This window comes from Ranitomeya imitator, chromosome 4, assembly GCF_032444005.1.
Source record: "Ranitomeya imitator isolate aRanImi1 chromosome 4, aRanImi1.pri, whole genome shotgun sequence".
Taxonomy (NCBI): domain Eukaryota; kingdom Metazoa; phylum Chordata; class Amphibia; order Anura; family Dendrobatidae; genus Ranitomeya; species Ranitomeya imitator.
Genome location: NC_091285.1, coordinates 659242441 through 659261139, shown reverse-complemented (window position 1 = coordinate 659261139; position 18699 = coordinate 659242441). Strand labels below are relative to the sequence as shown.

Here is an 18699-nt window from a genome sequence, read left to right as displayed (position 1 = left end):
TGCCGATTGCTTTTTGCTTGCCTGGTCGAGACTCCATAACATATTCCAAGAATTATGTTTAACTTGCACCTTTGATTATAATCCAGGTATCAGATTTTTGTAATCTCTACTTACATTGGGTCCTTTCGGCCCTGCAAATCCAACTGGTCCTGGAGGCCCCATTGGTCCCTACAAAGACAAAAATACATGGTTTTGTATATCCATAAGGACACTAAGGTAGGAACTGTCATAAAAGTGGTTGTATATAAGAGATAGCGGAACATTCTGGACTGGTCACTCTTCTGGAAACCTGGACCCATCTCCAGTCCCCGTCCCAATGCTCTATTCACGTCTATGGTAGTTAGAGATAAAGCCAAAAAAGCTTCCATAGAAGTGAAAGGAGACAGTAGAGGACATGGGCATCCACCACTTCATGTATTCTCTGGATTCTAGGACAGTGGTTGGAGGACCATCTTTCTTGAAGTGGTTTCAGAAAAACCCTTCTCCCTTCTTTAAAAAAAACAAACTTTGCTTTGCTCAACCTCACCGGGTCCAGCGCTAAGTCCCTGCTACTGCGGAATATGTCTGTTATTGTCTGCAGCACTAATGTCTCATCGACAGCGTTATAGCCAACCATTGAGCTCAGTAGCTTGTGGTGTCAACTCGGGCAGAGCCGATAAGCTCGCTCATTGGCTGCAGCACTATGGACAAATACTTTTTTATTATTGCTGCATGTGAAAGAATATATATTTTCCCCATATGGTGAACACTGGAACATAAAAAAAAAAATCGAAATGGCAGAATCGCTTTTTTTTTACTACTTCACATCCTCAAATAAATGGCATAAAACAAGATCATAAAATCATATCGACCTGAAACTATAGCTTTTCCAGCAACTGTACTGATTCGAAGAACAAAGTTACACGGTCATTATTACCGAGAAGTAAAAACCAAAAGAACATAGAAATTTAATTTTAAAATGGTAAAATGAATGGTGTCATTAAAAACTACAACACGTCCTGTGGAAATCTAGCCCTCATATGACTATAGGGATAGAAAAATAAAAAAAGTTATGGCTGTTGAAAGATGCGGAAGAAAAAAGAAAATAGCTGTATCTCCAAGGGGTGGGCCATTTATATGGATACACCTGGGTGGGCCATTTATAAAGATACATTCAAAATGGCCGACTACAAAATGGCCGCCATGGTCACCACCCATCTCCCATATACTAATGTGCCACAAACAGAAAGTTGATATCACCAACCATTCCCATTTTATTTAGGTGTATCCATATACATGGCCCACCCAGGTTTATCCCCATATATGGCCCACCCCATAGGCAATTTAAATTTTATCACTCAACTTTGATAATTCAACAGATATGGAGCTCATATTAGAAAAATGGTGCTCTGACAGCTACCGGGATATATTAACAAAGCAATCAGCACACCATTTTGCACTAAGTGCAATGACTGACTCAAGATCGGTCGGTGCGGAGATTCTTTACATGTCCAACAGAATATAACTCACCTTCTCACCAGCTGCTCCTGGAACACCATCGTGACCAGAGTCACCCTGGAAAATACAGAATAATCTCAATGACATTGGTGTCAGAAGGTCTACCTTGACCCTTGACAGAAGAGATCGCCCACAAATGTCTCACATCCATAAAGGACATTTCTCCTGATTCTTACACTCAAGTCTAAATTAACTCTGACTTTAACTGTGAATTGCATTATGACTAAGCCAATCTACTGGAACTCTCACCTTCAGACCTGGCTTTCCAGTTGGCCCTCGTTGACCTCTTTCTCCTCGAGTACCCTAAAGAAACATTGCAAAGCGTCATAACTCATAAATCAAGATTTAGGGCTCAATCCCAGGTGCCAATTTTGGAGATTAAAAGGCAGCGAGACATGAAACCATCAAATAATTATAGTTGTGTAGAATGATTAATAATGTTGTAATAAGTTTATTTTATCACATTATGTAATGTTCTTACCGAGGGGCCACGTGTTCCGGCTTGTCCAGGCTGACCACCTCTTCCCTAAATGGAGGTAAAACAGAATTTTGAATGAAAAAGTCACTAGTATTATTCTGTCCAAATAGCATCTTAAAATGTCCTCCAGGGAAGAAATAAAAATACTTGACTCTTTACACTCGGAGCTATTTCCTAGGAATCAGGGGTCAACAATAAAGTGCGTTAAATTACAGCTGGAATATATATTTATCCCAAGGAAGCAGTTGACTGTAAAGAAAGCTTCTTCCTTCCCTTATCTCCATCTAACCCTAACTATATGTTCTGATTTAGGTTTCTTAGATATTTCCCAGGGGAAGGTTTTATTAAAACTTACCCGCTTGCCTTTCTCTCCAGTCACACCCACTGGTCCAGGAAATCCTACGGACCCCTACAAGGTGAAGTTAGTAAATCAATAATTTCCTAATTTAGTACGATGTATATGCAAAATATAATGTATACAGAATTCAGTATTGAGCGAAATATAAAATCTATCCAGGTGGTTGCATTGATTCCTTCCAAGCTGGAGAAGAGGTCCTCTACTCTAGAGAGTCCTCAAGTGGAGGACCATCCTTTATATAACCTTAAAGGACATGTGGACAGGGGTTGACATATTTGGATGACCTCTTTTTTTTCCTCATCTTATAAAAATTTGCTTGCTGAATGTAGTCATGGGGTTCATGTGCAAGAAAAGAGACCCTTTAGTATTGTAACAACAAGTTTTGCTAAGGGTCAGGTTGGTTCTCGTCATAGACTTCCTTTCTAGTAAAGTTGACCATGTACATTATTCACTCATTCTGCCAACACCTATTCCTTCTGATCTTCTCCATGTATACGTACACTTGCATTAGCCGAGTGTGCATGAGATTTCCATGGGAAGAGTAAAATGGGACAGTGCTGAACACTTCTGATTGAAAGTTGTAACGCGGGCTGGACTTACCCTGGAGGGGTGTGACTAGTGTTTTCGCTAGGGCCTCTTATGGGGAGGATAAGCTGGGATAATAAACATCAGGTACCACTCCAGGGCAGTCCCCAGGACTGCAGAGAAGCTGACCGGAGGATCAGAGGCATGGGTACGAAGTAGAGGAGAGTGAGACAGAGGCTTAGTTAGACTGTCCGAGGTCGGGGAAAGCAGCACAGGTTCACAGTACAATTCCGGAGTCAGAGAGATGGAGAAGTCAAACAGAGCGGGTAAACAGGCAATGTCGATAGCGAGAGACAGAATACAGAGATATGCATAAACAAGGTGCTTGGAGGCTATGAAGTTTATGATATAAACCAATGTTCTTGCAAAGAGTGGTGGGAGGAGCTGCCCAACATAGACCCTGCTGGCACGGGATAGACCAGGGAACTTAATTTCTGCAGGACACAGCAGAGTTATATTCCTGCAGAGACTGGCTACGCCCCCCTAAAGCCAAATGGAAACCACTTGCATATGAAGCAGTGCTGAGGAGTACTGAAAAATGCAAACTCAGCGAGTCGGCCTGACACGATGAGAAGCTGTGCGGTGACCACGGTGAGTAGGGCGGTGCTGAGGAGGCAAGCAAGTTACCACTATGACATATGTGATCATAGTGCTTGTGCTTCGGCTGCACATAGTTCCACCCTTGAGGAGTTACTTAACGTTTTAAGAGTAGATTGATACAACAACTTAGTTGGTCATAGGTATATGGTCATATGGCTATTTCATCTGAGGTCCTCTTAAAACGTCCTTCTTTGTCTACAGCTTTGGCATTTAATAGCTACAGACAAGTAGGATCCTAGTTGCTACCTTGACCTCTGAACCTCCCAATGCTACATTTCTATTTAGAGACAGTCACTATGATTACATCAGGTCTTGATGGCCATTAATATATCAATCTCGATATTTATTTCAGCAACTCTTACCTTTGCCCCTTGGCGGCCAGGATATCCTGGAAGACCGGGAACTCCAAGTTTTCCCTGGAGGTATAAAATTCAGATCATAACATCAAGATACTGGGAAAAGTGTGCGTATTGTGCGTAGAAAGGGATGTAATTGTGGAGCCCACCAAATGAAAAGCAAAAAATGACCCTTCGGATTATTGAATTAGAAGTGTATGACCAACAGATGTGTCTGTCAATGAAATAGTGGCCTCCAACTTCTGATTTTCCAGCATGCCTGCTGTCAGGCCATAGTTGGATTTATCATTTTCCAACAGCTGAAAAGCTACATATTGGAGATCATTCCCAGACTAAATAGTGTCTAAGAGTTCTTGGCATGGACAGAAGAAAAAAAATATATTCGGCTAATGGAAGATCAATGAATATGGAAAAATATATATTCAGCTAATTGATTATCAATCAATCTGTAATAGGAATGGTACAGATATACCAACCTTCTCCCCAGGAATTCCAGAACCTCCTATCTCTCCAAAAGGTCCAGATTGTCCCTTTGGTCCTTCAGGACCATCTTCACCACGTCCTCCTATAACTCCAGGGTCTCCCTATAAAGATAACAAATATAATTAATTTAATTACTTTTTTGAGATCCAACAATGATCCTTGATGAGTTATCATCCCCCAATATAATCTCCACTAAAGAAGCAAGGACACCATGAGAAACTCAGTAGAGAAATTTGTACATAACAAGTCTATGATGTCCTCTTTATTTTGGCCTATCATGACAGAACACAAGTGCCGTAGTAGGTGTTTCTCCTAAAACATTGGCTTCTTTGATTAAAATAGTTGATTGGTGGGACCATTATTGAAATCAAGTTTCTTAGGTCCATTAGCAAAAATGATTCAGGAGGTCCTAGGAACGCTGGAGAATCCTCTGTTACTACAGTGGGCCAGTTTGACCCTTTGTGAGTCCTGTCTATTGTGTTTTTTTGTTAATGCTTATTTTTTGTGAATTAAACAACTTTGCTGTAATTCACCAATACACCTCAGTGATCTTTTAACCCCTTTACCCCCAAGGGTGGTTTGCTTGTTAATGACCGTGCCAATTTTAACAATTCTGACCACTGTCACTTTATGAGGTAATAACTCTGGAAAGCTTGCATGGATCCTGGTGATTCGGACACTGTTTTCTCGTGACATATTGTACTTCATGATAATGGTAAAATTTCTTTGATATGATTTGCGTTTATTTGTGAAAAAAAAGAAATTTGGCGAAAATGTAGAAAATTTTGCAATTTTCCAACTTTGAATTTTCATGCCCTTAAATCACAGAGTTATGTCACACAAAATACATAATAAGTAACATTTCCCACATGTCTACTTTACATCAGCACAATTTTGGAACCACATTTTTTTTGTTAGGAAGTTATAAGAATTAAAAGTTAACCAGCGATTTCTCATTTTTGCACCACCATTTTTTTTAGGGTCCACATCACATTTGAACTCACTTTGATGGGTCTATATGATAGAAAATACCCAAAACTGACACCATTCTAAAAACTGCACCCCTCAAGGTGCTCAAAACCACATTCAAGAAGTTTATTAACCCTTCAGGTGCTTCACATGTATTTTTGGAATGTTTAAAAAAAAAAAATGAACATTTAACTTTTTTTCACAAAATATTTACTTCAGATCCAATTTGTTTTATTTTACCAAGGGTAACAGGAGAAATTGGACCCCAAAAGTTGTTGTACAATTTGTCCTGAGTACACTGATTCCCCATATGTGGGGGTAAACCACTGGTTTAGGTGCATGGAAGAGTTCAGAAGGGAAGGAGCGCCATTTGACTTTTCAATACAAAATTGGCTGGAATTGAGATCGGAGGCCATGTCGCATTTGGAGAGCCCCTGATGTGCCTAAACAGTGGAAACCCCCAATTCTAACTCCAACCCGAACACACCCCTAACCCTAATCCCAACCCTAACCATAACCCTAACTACACCCCTAACCCTGACACACCCCTAAACCCAACCCTAATCCCAACCGTAAGCGTAATCCAAACCCTAAACCCATCTCTAGCCCCAACCCTAACCCTAACTTTAGCCCTTACCCTAATGGGAAAATGAAAATAAATACATTTTTTTATTTTATTATTTTTCCCTAACTAAGACGGTGATAAAGGGGGGTTTGATTTACTATTCATAGCGGGTTTTTAAAGCGGGTTTTTGTTTGGCAGCTGACACACACTAAAGGATGCTTTTTATTGCAAAAAATAGTGTTTGCATCACCACATTTAGAGAGCTATAATTTTTCCATATTTTGGCCCACCGAGTCAGGTGAGGTCTTGTTTTTTGCGGGACGAGTTGACATTTTTATTGGTACCATTTTCAGACACATGATTTTTTTGATCGCTTTTTATTCCGATTTTTGGGAGGCAGAATAAACAAAAACCAGCAATTCATGAATTTCTTTTCGGTGGGGCGTTTATATCGTTCCGTGTGTGGTAAAATTGATAAATTAATAAATCGGTTAGGCTGCCTTCACACTAGCAGTATTTGGTCAGTATTTTACCTCAGTATTTGTAGCCAAAACGAGGAGTGGAACAAATAGAGAAAAAGTATAATAGAAACATATGCACCACTTCTGTATTTATCACCCACTCCTGGTTTTGAGAAATACTGATGTAAAATACTGACCAAATACTGCTAGTGGGACGGTAGCCTTTCTATGATTACAGCAATACCTCATTTATATCATTTTTTGAAGTTTTAGCGCTATTATACAATAAAAACAATTTTATATAAAAAATAATTATTTTTGCATCGCTTTATTCTGAGTACTATAACTTTTTTATTTTTGGTGATGACGCTGTATGGCGGCTCGTTTTTTGCTGGACAAGATGACATTTTCAGCGGTCCCATACATATTTATGTCTGTCTTTTTGATCGCGTGTTATTCCACTTTTTGTTCGGCGGTATGATAGTAAAGCGTTGCTTTTTGCCTCGTTTTTTATTTATTTTATTTACGATGCTCACTGAAGGGGTTAACTAGTGGGACAGTTTTATAGGTCGGGTCGTTACAGATGTGGCAATACTAAATATGTGTACTTTTATTTTTTAAAATTTTTTTATTTACATAAAGAAATGTATTTTTTGGATCAGATCGCGTTGTTCTGAGGGTCTCAGGGAAGCAAGCAGGGAGCCCCCTCCCTGCGCGATGATTCCCTATGCCACCGGAATGCTGCGATCTTGTTTGATTACAGTGTTCCGGGGGTTAATGTGCGGAGGGCGGTCCATGACCGCTCCAGGCACATAGTGCCGGGTGTCAGCTGTGATAATCAGATGACACTCGGCCGCGATCGGCTGTGCTCCCCCCGTGAGCTCGGCTGTTCGCATATGACGTACTATTCTGTCCATGGGAAGTATGTCTAATGCCAGAAAGGGGTAACCTATATGAAAATTGGTGCTATATTGGGCCACATCAAAAAAATCAGAATGAGATCTGCAGATATGGTGCAAGTCGTGATTAGTCACATAGATCTAAGTTTTCCCTAAGTATTACACCTATCACATGCACCTAAGCTCCCGTCCTTCCAGAGCTACAAATCTCTTTACATGGAAGATGTTGGTCAAGGGTTTGATGGCACGGAAGAAACCCTGTCCGAAATATTGAGAATCTAAGGAGTTAAGGTTCAAAGACAGCCCCCGCTGATCCTCCTGACTCCTTTTGGGCCGGGACTAGGTACATGTCGAGATCTGTTACTTACACTAGCCAGACGATATATATATTGAACATGATGGCAGTTTTTTCTTTCTCGCGTAGATCCCAGAAACTCAGCCGTTCACGACTTACCCTGTCTCCTTTAATTCCCATATCGCCTTTGGAACCTGGAAATCCATCTTCCCCCTGTAATATTAAAAAAGTGGAGAGTTTATATGTGCAGCTTTATAAAGAATTCTGGACATGTTATGAATTTAATATCCTTTTTGTACTTTATTTCCAATATTAAAAATATCCCCCGGAAAAGGATCAGGATTGTATTGAGCAAGGTCAATGTACAGTATCTATTATAGTGTAGATTTATTTTTCTATTGGGGGTATTTCTTATAAGCTATTTGGTCTTCAATTTTTAAAAAAAAAATCAGATAAATTTTTATTAACAAAATTTAAATAACCGATTATCTCAATATTGCCAAATTTAACAGGGTCACAAATTTCAAAATAAACCTTCCATCCCCTCCCCCTCCCCTCCTATTACATATATGAACAGCAAATGATTAATAATACAGCCTTCAGTCGGGATCATCTTCTCTGCACCCATGGGGTCCACAATGTCTCAAATGTTTTTTCCCCTTTTCTTTTAACATAAATAGTCTTCTCTATGTTCACAATAGAATCAGATTGTCTAAGAATTTCTCTCAGTGTCGGCGGTTCATCATTTATCCAGTATTTGGCGATTAGTTTCCACGCAATATATAGTAATCTAGCTATTGCCACCTTATATTTATTGTGTGCCCGAATCTCCTCCACATATCCCAGAATACACACCACAGGATCCCTCTCAATCCTACAACCATACGCCCCCTCAATGGCATTAACCACTGTTATCCAATATGGGTTCAGCCTTGGACACTGCCATGGCATATGGAGGATCCCTGCCCCTTCAGCCTGGCAACGAGGACTCTCAGAAGTCTGTCTCAGACGTCTGTCTCAGACCAGCTCTATACAACCATTCTGGAGTCCTATGTACTCTATAAAGTACATATATCTGCGAGAGTCTGCCCGGTTCACTCAACGACAGTTGGGATATAGATTCCATGATCACCTCCCATTTGTCCTCCTCTATCCTTCCCAACTCCTCCTCCCATTTTCCGTTTGATTTAATTGGATAATTATTCAAGAAGGTATACGGTAAATCCTTATAAATACCCGACACCATCACTTTTGTTCCCCTCTCTGCGCAAACATAGTCCACCAGTATATCTTTATGGATCTCCAAACTAACCGTCTTGTTCTGAGTTACATATGCATGTCTAAGCTGTCCATACAGTAACCTACAGGCCTCCGGTTGCACATTGTCTCCATCTAGCTTTTAAAAAGACACTAGTCCTTGGCCGTCTTGTACCTGAACCACATATTATATTTTCAGCCTCTTCCAATTTTTATATTCCCCTATGTTACCAAACTCCGGCAATGCTTCATTTTGACATATCAGGGAAAAATGTGTCAAATTCTCCAATCCCCTAATCTTTTTTTATTGCCTCCCAAACTTTATGTATCAGCACTAACGTGGGGTATAACAACCCCAACCTCCTAAAGCTACCTGCCTCTAGCCCCTGAATCAATGGGTCCATCCCCAGCACCTGAACCAACAACTTTTGTGCTGAACCCAAGACAGCTACCCCCTCATCTGTTGGCCCTGAGCAGCTAAATAATAATAGATCCAAGAGTTCGGAAGCGCCAATCCCCCTCCATCCTTGGGCCTCTGCAATATCTCAAGCCTAATCCTCGACTGCTTTTTTCCCCACCCAAGGTCTCTAAATATAGAATCAATGATACGGAACCATCTTTTGAGAAACCATATGTGGGCATTGTGTAACACGTATAACAGCTGGGGCATCAGAATCATCTTATTCAAATGTATTCTTCCCACAACTGAAAGATGCAATTTACGCCATGCCCCTACTTTACTCCTAAACTTACCCAGCAATGGAATCAGATTCAAGTCTATATAGCTCGAAAGCCGAAGTGATACCAGGTATTTAAACTGTCGCACCACTGCCAACCTACTACACTCCCCTGGTAACAGTAGATCATCACTACATCCATCTACAGCAAAAAAAGGGAACAGCACAACACTTCCACTTATCTTCAGGGGCAAGGCCCCAGGCAACCAGTCCAACGATTGCACCAAGTTTATGAAAGCTCAAAAAAAGAGGCAGCACTCCATTTCTTCTGTGAAAATGTGGAAGATTTAATCAACCAACTTGTCTGGGCGACGTTTCGGCTCCATCTGAGCCTTTCTCAAGCCTTGAGAAAGGCTCAGATGGAGCCGAAACGTCGCCCAGACAAATGGGTTGATTAAATCTTCCACATTTTCACAGAAGAAATGGAGTGCTGCCTCTTTTTTTGAGCTTACATTCATCTACAGCTAGAATATTGGATTTCTCCCAATTAATTTCTAGGCCCGATATAGTCCCAAATGTCTTAAGAATATTCATCACTCCCAACAACGAATCTCCAGAGTCCTCTAAAAAAAAAACAGCACATCATCCGCATACATGGATATTTTTTTCCTCTATTAATCCATATCTAAACCCCCTCACTGAGGCCGCTTCCCTGATTGTCTGCGCCAAGGGCTCCACTGCCAATGCAAAAAGCAGCTGAGACAGCAGACACCTCTGTCTAGTCCCCCTATGAAGAGTAAAACTTCTAGACGTTTGCCCATTAACTCTAACCCTAGCGGTCGGGGATGTATTCAGCAGCCGTATCCACGATATAAAGGTCTTCAATTTTAAAAAAATTTTCTTCATCGTCTACCCAACACATCGCTTACCTTTTCCCCTTTACTTCCTTTTGGTCCTCTCACTCCGAAGGCTCCCTGTAAAGTAAGTAAAAAAAGAGCAGTTTAGTGATATTTACCCCAAAATACATGTTAGAAATAGGATGCACAGGAAAAAAAAATTAAGTACATCCAAATGTGGGAATTATTATTATTCAGAGATCTATTGATTAAAATTAACTTTGTGGGAAAACCCCTTTAGATAAATCCTTTATAAGAAAGGGACACGTTTTCTTGATGTTGTTGGATGGGAACCACTGGCCTAAAACAACAAGAGGGCATACATGCCAAGTGTACCAAATTTGCTGGGAATGGCCTAACGTTTCATAAAATTCTGGCAAATTTTGCAATATTCCTGGCCTAAAAGTAATATTTTTTTTATAGAGACCTTATAGAGAAAAGCAAAAGTCCAGCTCTTTCACCAGCGGGAGGTGCACAGAACACAGGGTAATGGATCCAGCACCAACAGCCCTAAACTCTTGGTTAGAGACGAGGAAAGGGGCGTTGGGTCTCGGCCGCTGCCGCAAGTGATTCAAAGCCGTGGGGATAAAAAACTCGGTTATTTTTGCAACGCCTTTCAGAGTTGCAGGATGCCTGTTGTGATTACAGCTCTGCATATTACGGCTTTAAAATGAAATGACTGAAATGCAATTGAAGTGTAGACTTTCAGGTTTAATTAAAGAGTTAAAGGGGTTGAATAAAAATATCCTGTGAAAAGTTTAGGAACTGAAATCACAAAGCTTTCTCATTTTACGGGCTCAAAAGTAATTGCACAAATTAACGTTGCCATAAATTAAATTTTTTTTTTAATACTTTGTATAGAATCCTTTCCAGGCAATGACTGCCTGAAGTCTGGAAGCCATGGACGTCACCAAACGCTGGGTTCCCTCCTTTGTGATACTTTACCGGCCTTTACCACAGCTGACTTCAGTTGTTCCTTGTTTGTGGGCTTGTCAGCCGTAAGTTTTATCTTAGGCATGTGAAATGCTGCTCGGTAGGGGTTGAGATCTGGTAATGACTCGGCCATTGCAGAATATTCCACTTCTTTGCCCTAAAAAACTTCTGAGTTGCTTTCGCAGTATGTTTTGGGTCATTGTCCTTCTGTACTGTGAAGCGCCATCCAATCAACCTTGTTGCATTTGGTTGAATCTGAGCTGAAAGTATCGGCCTGTCCACTTCAGAATTCATCCGGCTGCTTCTGCCTTCAGTCACATCAATAAACACTAGTGACCCAGTGCCCTTGGAAGCCTTGCATGCCCATGCCATAACAGTGCCTCCACCAGGTTTCACAGAGGATGTGGGGTGCTTTGGATCATGAGCCGTTCCAAGTCTTCTCCATACTTTTCTCTTTCCATCATTCTGATACAGGTTGATCTTGGTTTCATTTTTCCAAAGAATGCTTTTCCAGAACTGAGCTGGCTTGCTTAGATTTTTTTTTTGGCAAAGTGTAATCTGACCTTTCTATTTTTAGGGCTGACTATTTTTTTTTCTTTATAGTAGACTTAGATACTTAAACACCTACTTCCTGGAGAGTGTTCTTCACTTGGGTGAATGATGTGAAGTGGTTTTGCTTCACTATGGAAAGGATTCTGCGATCACCTAAGCTCACCAGTGCTCTCTTTTTTCAGAATGTACCAAACTGTTGATTTTGCCACTCCTAACATTTCTGCTATCTCTGTCTAAATATATTTGATAAGGTCAAAATCAGTCCTTCTCTACTATAAAAATGTCAGGTCTTCATACTACTATCTTCTGGAAAACTCCTGGATGGCAAACATCGGTTTTACATGACAAAGGGGACTATATTAGTCCTTTTACTAAATGATCAGTTCTGTGTACATAGACTGCATAGTTCTGGGCAACACATATGATGATGTGCTGCCGAGAACGATATTCTTTAAGAAGATTATGAAATCATTCCACCAGGTGAACGTGTTTTAATCATTTGACGGGTGATTGGTGGCCTGTTTACAACGGGCGGTTATTGCAAAACGAACATTCATAGGATTGCTCGTTCATGATAATCGGCCAGTGTAAATGCACCCAAAGTTCTGGGGATAATTAGTGTAGCCCTTTACATGCAAGGAAGTACCATAATATTTGTATTTTAAGGATCATATATTTATCTTGATTACAGGCTTTTACAGTATGATAATTATTATGAGTTAATAAACATTCTTACCTTCACACCACGGGTGCCAGGGTATCCGATAGGACCAGGAGATCCAGGAACACCCTGATAAAAAAATGTAAACAGTAAAACTGTGAGTAATTTATATAAAAGACCCCATGTTTCTAGGTTTACCATTGGCGGAACAGGTCCGATAAGTGACACAAGTCTAAACCATAAGAGACACAACTATAAGCCATAAGAGCCACAAGCCTAAACCATAGGAAGCACAAATCTAAACCATAAGAGACAAAAGCCTAAACCATAAGAAGCACAAGCCTAAACCATAGGATCCACAAGCCTAAACCATAAGAAGCACAAGCCTAAACCATAGGATCCACAAGCCTAAACCATAAGAAACGCAAGCCGAAGCCATAGGATCCACAAGCCTAAACCATAAGAAGCACAAGCCTAAACCATAAGAAACACAAGCCTAAACCATACATGGCACAACTGTAAACCATAAGGGCCACAAGCCTAAACCATGGGAGGCACAAACCTAAACCATAAAAGGCACAAGTCTAAACCATAAGGGGCACAACTGAACTCTATAAGAGACACATGTCTAAACCATAAGAGGCACAAATGAATACCATAAAATGCACAAATGAAAACTATAAGATGCACACCTGTACAGCATAGGAGGCAAAGTTGTAAACCATAAGAGGCACAAACCTAAACCTTAAGAGGCAAAAGCCTAAACCATAAGAGGCAAAACCATAAACCATGAGAGTCACAAGCCTAAACCATGAAATGCACTAGCCCAAACTATAAGAAGCTCAACTGTAAACTATACGAGACACAACCTAAATTTAGTTTTGAATATTTTGCCCTTTAGGATTTCCAAAATGACATATTGGTTTCCACATGGTAGGTTACAGTTGAATTTAATGGACTCAGGTCTTCTTTCAAGCTTAAAGCGATTAAACTAAAGCATTTCCTTATCTTGGGTTAGCTATTATGAATGTCCCAAAATGTACAACTCTGTCCATCACTAAAAGCAACCAGTCAGGACTGCGCTAGCAATGGAAACCAAAAAAAGGTGACCGGTCTGGCCAACGATGACTGAATCGTAAATTTATGTTTTCAAGCTCTTTTGATATCTTCAGATGATCTAAATTATTGTAGTACTTTTACAACGATACAGTAATATATGTGACCATGACATATTAGCCAGGTCCTGTAGTCTGAAGCTACTTCTGCAGTATAGCACAGGATGTAATAAGCAACATTTCAACCTTGGCGGAATAGTCAAGTCAAGTCAAGACGTCAAGTCAAGCTTTTACATCAACAAATAGATTAGATTAGGACTGAATGTCCCAACCATTATTAGGGAATGAGATAGGGAATTACTACTAAATGGAAACACTTATGTGGAAATCCAAAATGAAAATTTTGCATAAGGCATGGTAAACCCAAACCATAGAGGCAGATTTTCTGCAATACAGGCCCACATTACATGTTTTAGACTTTGCTGTTCTACAGTATGTAACATTATACATTTTAGTCCTGTTCTTAATGTGGTGTCTATTGGAGCAGGTTATGTTGGTTTTTTTTCTTATGAAATACATTTCATGTTATTATTTTATACTCTCACCTGAATGCCCTTCTCGCCAGCCGGTCCTTCTCTACCAGGATGTCCCTGAGAACAGAAGCACCATTAGATGTGGTTGGTTGCTATAAGCAAGTATTGACAAAATCTAAAGGGTAATAATATGGAGAGTTTTCCACAAAACATGTGACCCCTGTAATATGTAATGATATCATATATAAGACAGAAAACTTTATCAGAATCTCACAACGGCAAGCGGATTTTTATTTGTCCTTAAGATAAGGTTGGGTTCATATCTTGATAAGTGAACACATAGACCATCACAAAAAAAGGTATACAGTGCAGTTTGCAAACCCTTTGTAGTAATGTGACACGTCCCAATCCTTCGTCCACCTCAGTGATCTGTGGCCGCTATACGGTAGAGGGAGTACCATCTCTTACTTGCTGACATCCATGGCTCCTCTCTTTATTAGCTGGCCTGGCGCGCCGTCATCATTGGGGTGTGATGCACATATGACTTCGAACCAGGTCAACTAATCAAAAGAAGTGCCTCATGAAGTGCCTTCATGTCAACTCTACAATACGTAGCCAATAGACAATGAAGGGCATTATATGGAGACACAGTGACATATATTGGAGTAATCTCATGGAGGCATGCATTGAGGAATACTCCTGATGTAGACCTCTGACTAGGGTTGAGCAATTCAATTCACACTGCCCTGTTCCAGAATCCAGTGTGGTTCTCTGTGACACCTAGTGACCGGTATCCTTGACCCTGCATCATGGGCGCCTCCGGTGCTTATTAGGCCCCTTGACATTATAAGGACTGGCTGCCACAGAGGACCAGACTGGACGCTAGACAAAGGCAGCAAGAATTAGATTGCTCATCTCTACCTCCGACGTAAGGCTTTGCTATATAATGTATTATCTGTTGGTTTATCAAGAAAAAGTAGCTAAAATGAGTGGGTCTAGGGACTATTGGGCATCTAGTATTTAGTGGTTTGGGTTTGACTTTTTTTCTATCAATGCGACACAAAATTAGTAGGTTGAACTTGATGAACTTATGTAACTTGTGAAATATTACTCCTGGGTTACGTAGCCCTACATGAGAACTTTGTTCCAAATATATCATTTTTGTTTTCAATGAGGATGAATGAAATTTTTATTGGTGCCATCTGTGAAATGGAAGATTTATGTCTCCGGTTAAAACATCCATATGATATCATCATGGGCGTACTCCTGTGCCCATTCCAAAGTTAAATCTTAGACTTGAGAAATACGTCTTCATCATATTTTTAGGTCAAGTCATCATTCCCAGCTGATGACTAACTGCAAAAATATAAACTTAGAACTTGGGAACTTCTTCTATGCGTAAGTTTTTAGGATTACAACATCTCTATAATGATGCCACGTCATTGTGGTAAAGTTCTTTCATCCCAGGCGGTCGCCTATCAACATTTATAATTATTAATAATTTTGGAAGATGTAGAACTGGCTAAAATTAGAGTATGATCATATTTGGGCGGCTAATGGATGTTCTTTTGAGTTGAGCTGTAAAATACATGGTACAGATATCTTCTTACCGGAGGCCCATCGGACCCAGCCAGACCTGATATTCCTTGCTTTCCTGGTGGACCCTGGAAAAAGAGACAGGTGCGAAGATTATATCTTAATACTATATATCATATTTAAGTTTAGTAAAAACTTACAGACCAAGCGGCTTTTGTTTTGGGGGCTTGTAGGACCTCCATAAGTTGACACATGTATTTAAAGTCAGTACTTACTAGTTTCTACTCAAGGATTAGGTCAAGTAGGTGAAGCATCATTGAGGAGAACCCTTTTTGTCTGCAAATTTTAGAGCTGATCAGTGTATATAATTAGTTTTAATGTTGGGTTGTCATGAGTAAGGAGCTAAAGGCAAATGGGCTTCTAATGTATAGTGGCTCCGGGATGAGTTTTTCTGGATCAATGCAATATATAGATAATAGGTAGAATTTGATGGACCTGTGTCACTTGTGAAATATTGTTGGTGGCCTTTAATTACCTTTATTTGCAGAGGAAGATACTCTCTCTCACTTTTCCACTAGGCCAGATTCAGAGGGCTATAATCCAGGCACAGTTTGGCATTGTGTTACAACTGACTCGGCTACTTTAGATCAGCATAAAACCGTAAAAAGTGACCCAAGTTAATTTTGGTGGAACCCGTGATAAGTTTTGTTGCCAAAATCAAGCTTACCAGCCAGCAAGTGCTGAGCATGGTAATACACTGACTTTCCATATAATTGTATATATCCTAAGACTATCGACGGCTGAACCCACCACTTTGGGTGTAGTACGACCACATTGTTTAGCTACGGTTCATTTTTCAGTTGTCAGGGAAAAATGATTGGACATATTGAAATTCAACAAGTCTTATCATTTTTCTCGGGCCACTAGTAATGAGTGAATATTTTAAAATTCAAATTTTGCCAACTTTGACAAATTTAGCCAGGAAACTCGTTTTGGAGTGAATTGATACGCCGTGAATCGAAAGTAAGCTAAAACATCCAATCGCCCTGGAAAGATGTTTATTATACTCTGGCTCCTATTTCTCTTTCACCCTATCAGTTAAATCTGTATTATTCTCTTTTCCTCACAAACTAATCTTCACTGCTGTCCCTACACACACTATTTGTACTGTTTCATCAGTGTTTTATGGCTTTCTCTCCCAATGTCTATGGCTAAATTGTGAACTGTGATGGCCTCTCACTATCCAGATTCACCACAAAGCGGCTGCTTCATTCCCTACTTCCGCTTTTATGCAGGCTTTGATAGTCCCTCTTCATATACCATGTAATGTGATAGCTGCAAGGCATGAAGAGGAAACCCACCTGACTGCACCTGAATCTCCTCTGGCTCATGCAATGTTCTGCAACGTGTAAAATGACAGTAGACATTTTTGGTGGTGCTTTGGGTGAAGTGGATTATTTATTGCTTGAATTCACCAGTTCAGCAAAATCCTAAAACTTCGACCTGTGTCAAATGATTCACTCATCTAGCATGCTTGGCCTAAGAAAGCGTGTATATTTGGAGGTCAGGAGAATTGTCTGTATGCTGAACGAAGAAGTCTAACCACCTTATATCAATCGTCTGACTGAGGAAAATGTCTCTCTTGCTCTGAACTGAGGCAAATTCAAAAATTGGGGTGGAAAAAGATTCTAAGCATGGAGTCTTGTAGTTACGTTCAGATGACTATGAGATTCTTACATACAACCACACTTAGCCATATTGACTATAGGGTGAATACAATGGGCATGTACGAATACACAACATCGACTTACCTTCTCTCCTGGCATTCCGATGTGACCTTGAGGTCCGGGCAATCCCTAAAATGAGAACGTTTTATTATCTGCAAAAAAAAAACTTTATCGGGGCAAAGTCATTTATATATTAATTTTTCACGCTTACGTGAGGTCCTGGGTTTCCTTGTTGCCCATTTGGCCCAGTGTCTCCTTGAATACCCTGTTAAATTAGAAAGTAAATAGTCCAAAGATTAAGAATACACTATAGCCTTCTTAATTACAAAATCATGTATTCAAGTCTTTTACGTACTTGGTTTCCTTTTGCCCCTTGAACTCCATCAATACCATTCACACCTTGCTGACCAGGTGGTCCAGGAGGTCCCCTTGGACCCACCAAGCCTCGTGCACCCTGTGAAGGAACGCATTCATTACCATTATTACTAGTACACTTTAGTAGATCCACCGTAGACTATCACATTAGACCAAGAACTCGGACTCGTTGTGGGTCAGAAGAAAACTGAACGGTTTCTCTCTAAGAAGAGAAAGCTGAATTACAAAGTAACTTACAGCTTCTCCAGGAGAACCTGAAGGTCCAAGAGGCCCATCGGAACCCTAGAAAACAGAAACACAAGATATTGAACAAAACACAGTAGTAAAAGTAATCCATATTTTTTTTTAAAAATCATAAAGTTAATACAAGTTTTAAAAAAGGGACAATCATTTTCTCTTCTTATATAAAATAATATGTACAAAATGTAATTATGAAAATATTTTCTTAAATTCATGACTTTACAGAAGATTTTTAAATGGGCTCAGACACTTTTTACGATGTTGAATGACCAAATAATTTTTTAGACCTGTCGTTATTATACACAGTATAGGTCATCATTAATAATTCGGTGGGAAGCCGACATCTGCCCACCCCCACCAATCAGCCATTTTCAGCTCCACAACTGACTGGATGTAAACAATGAAGAGAACTGAGCAGCACAATGCCTTTCTATGAGCAGTGGCCATTCCTGGGTTGAGTTGTGGTACCTGAGAAATTACACTATTTAGTAAGCCCGGAAAAGTCCATTAACTAAGAAATAACTATACACTTAATAAAGTAGGCAATTTAGCTAAAATAAATAAAATCTGTTTCATTTTTAGTGCCCACCATCAATTAGATGGAGTTTATTTGCAAGTGGAGGTACACTTTCACCAGATAATTGAACCAAGTACTCAATATTGATTAACAAGGTACTATAAAGTCTATGACCATCTTCAGTCTTCCACTAT

General features: G+C 40.0%; 1 protein-coding gene across 2 annotated transcripts in view; it reads right to left on the bottom strand.

Annotated features, from left to right (window-relative positions):
* The window catches only part of COL5A3 (collagen type V alpha 3 chain), a 305521-nt gene that overhangs the window by 66418 nt on the left and 220404 nt on the right, over window positions 1-18699 (bottom strand). For both annotated transcript variants that reach the window (XM_069767069.1, XM_069767070.1), the window contains 16 exons: window positions 17986-18030; window positions 17729-17827; window positions 17585-17638; window positions 17458-17502; window positions 15721-15774; window positions 14183-14227; window positions 12598-12651; window positions 10410-10454; window positions 7706-7759; window positions 4351-4458; window positions 3881-3934; window positions 2331-2384; window positions 1979-2023; window positions 1747-1800; window positions 1510-1554; window positions 115-168 (listed from right to left, as the gene is read on the bottom strand). In XM_069767069.1, the coding sequence (XP_069623170.1) occupies window positions 115-168; window positions 1510-1554; window positions 1747-1800; window positions 1979-2023; window positions 2331-2384; window positions 3881-3934; window positions 4351-4458; window positions 7706-7759; window positions 10410-10454; window positions 12598-12651; window positions 14183-14227; window positions 15721-15774; window positions 17458-17502; window positions 17585-17638; window positions 17729-17827; window positions 17986-18030 (909 nt within the window). The remainder of the gene's footprint in view (window positions 1-114; window positions 169-1509; window positions 1555-1746; window positions 1801-1978; window positions 2024-2330; window positions 2385-3880; window positions 3935-4350; window positions 4459-7705; window positions 7760-10409; window positions 10455-12597; window positions 12652-14182; window positions 14228-15720; window positions 15775-17457; window positions 17503-17584; window positions 17639-17728; window positions 17828-17985; window positions 18031-18699) is intronic.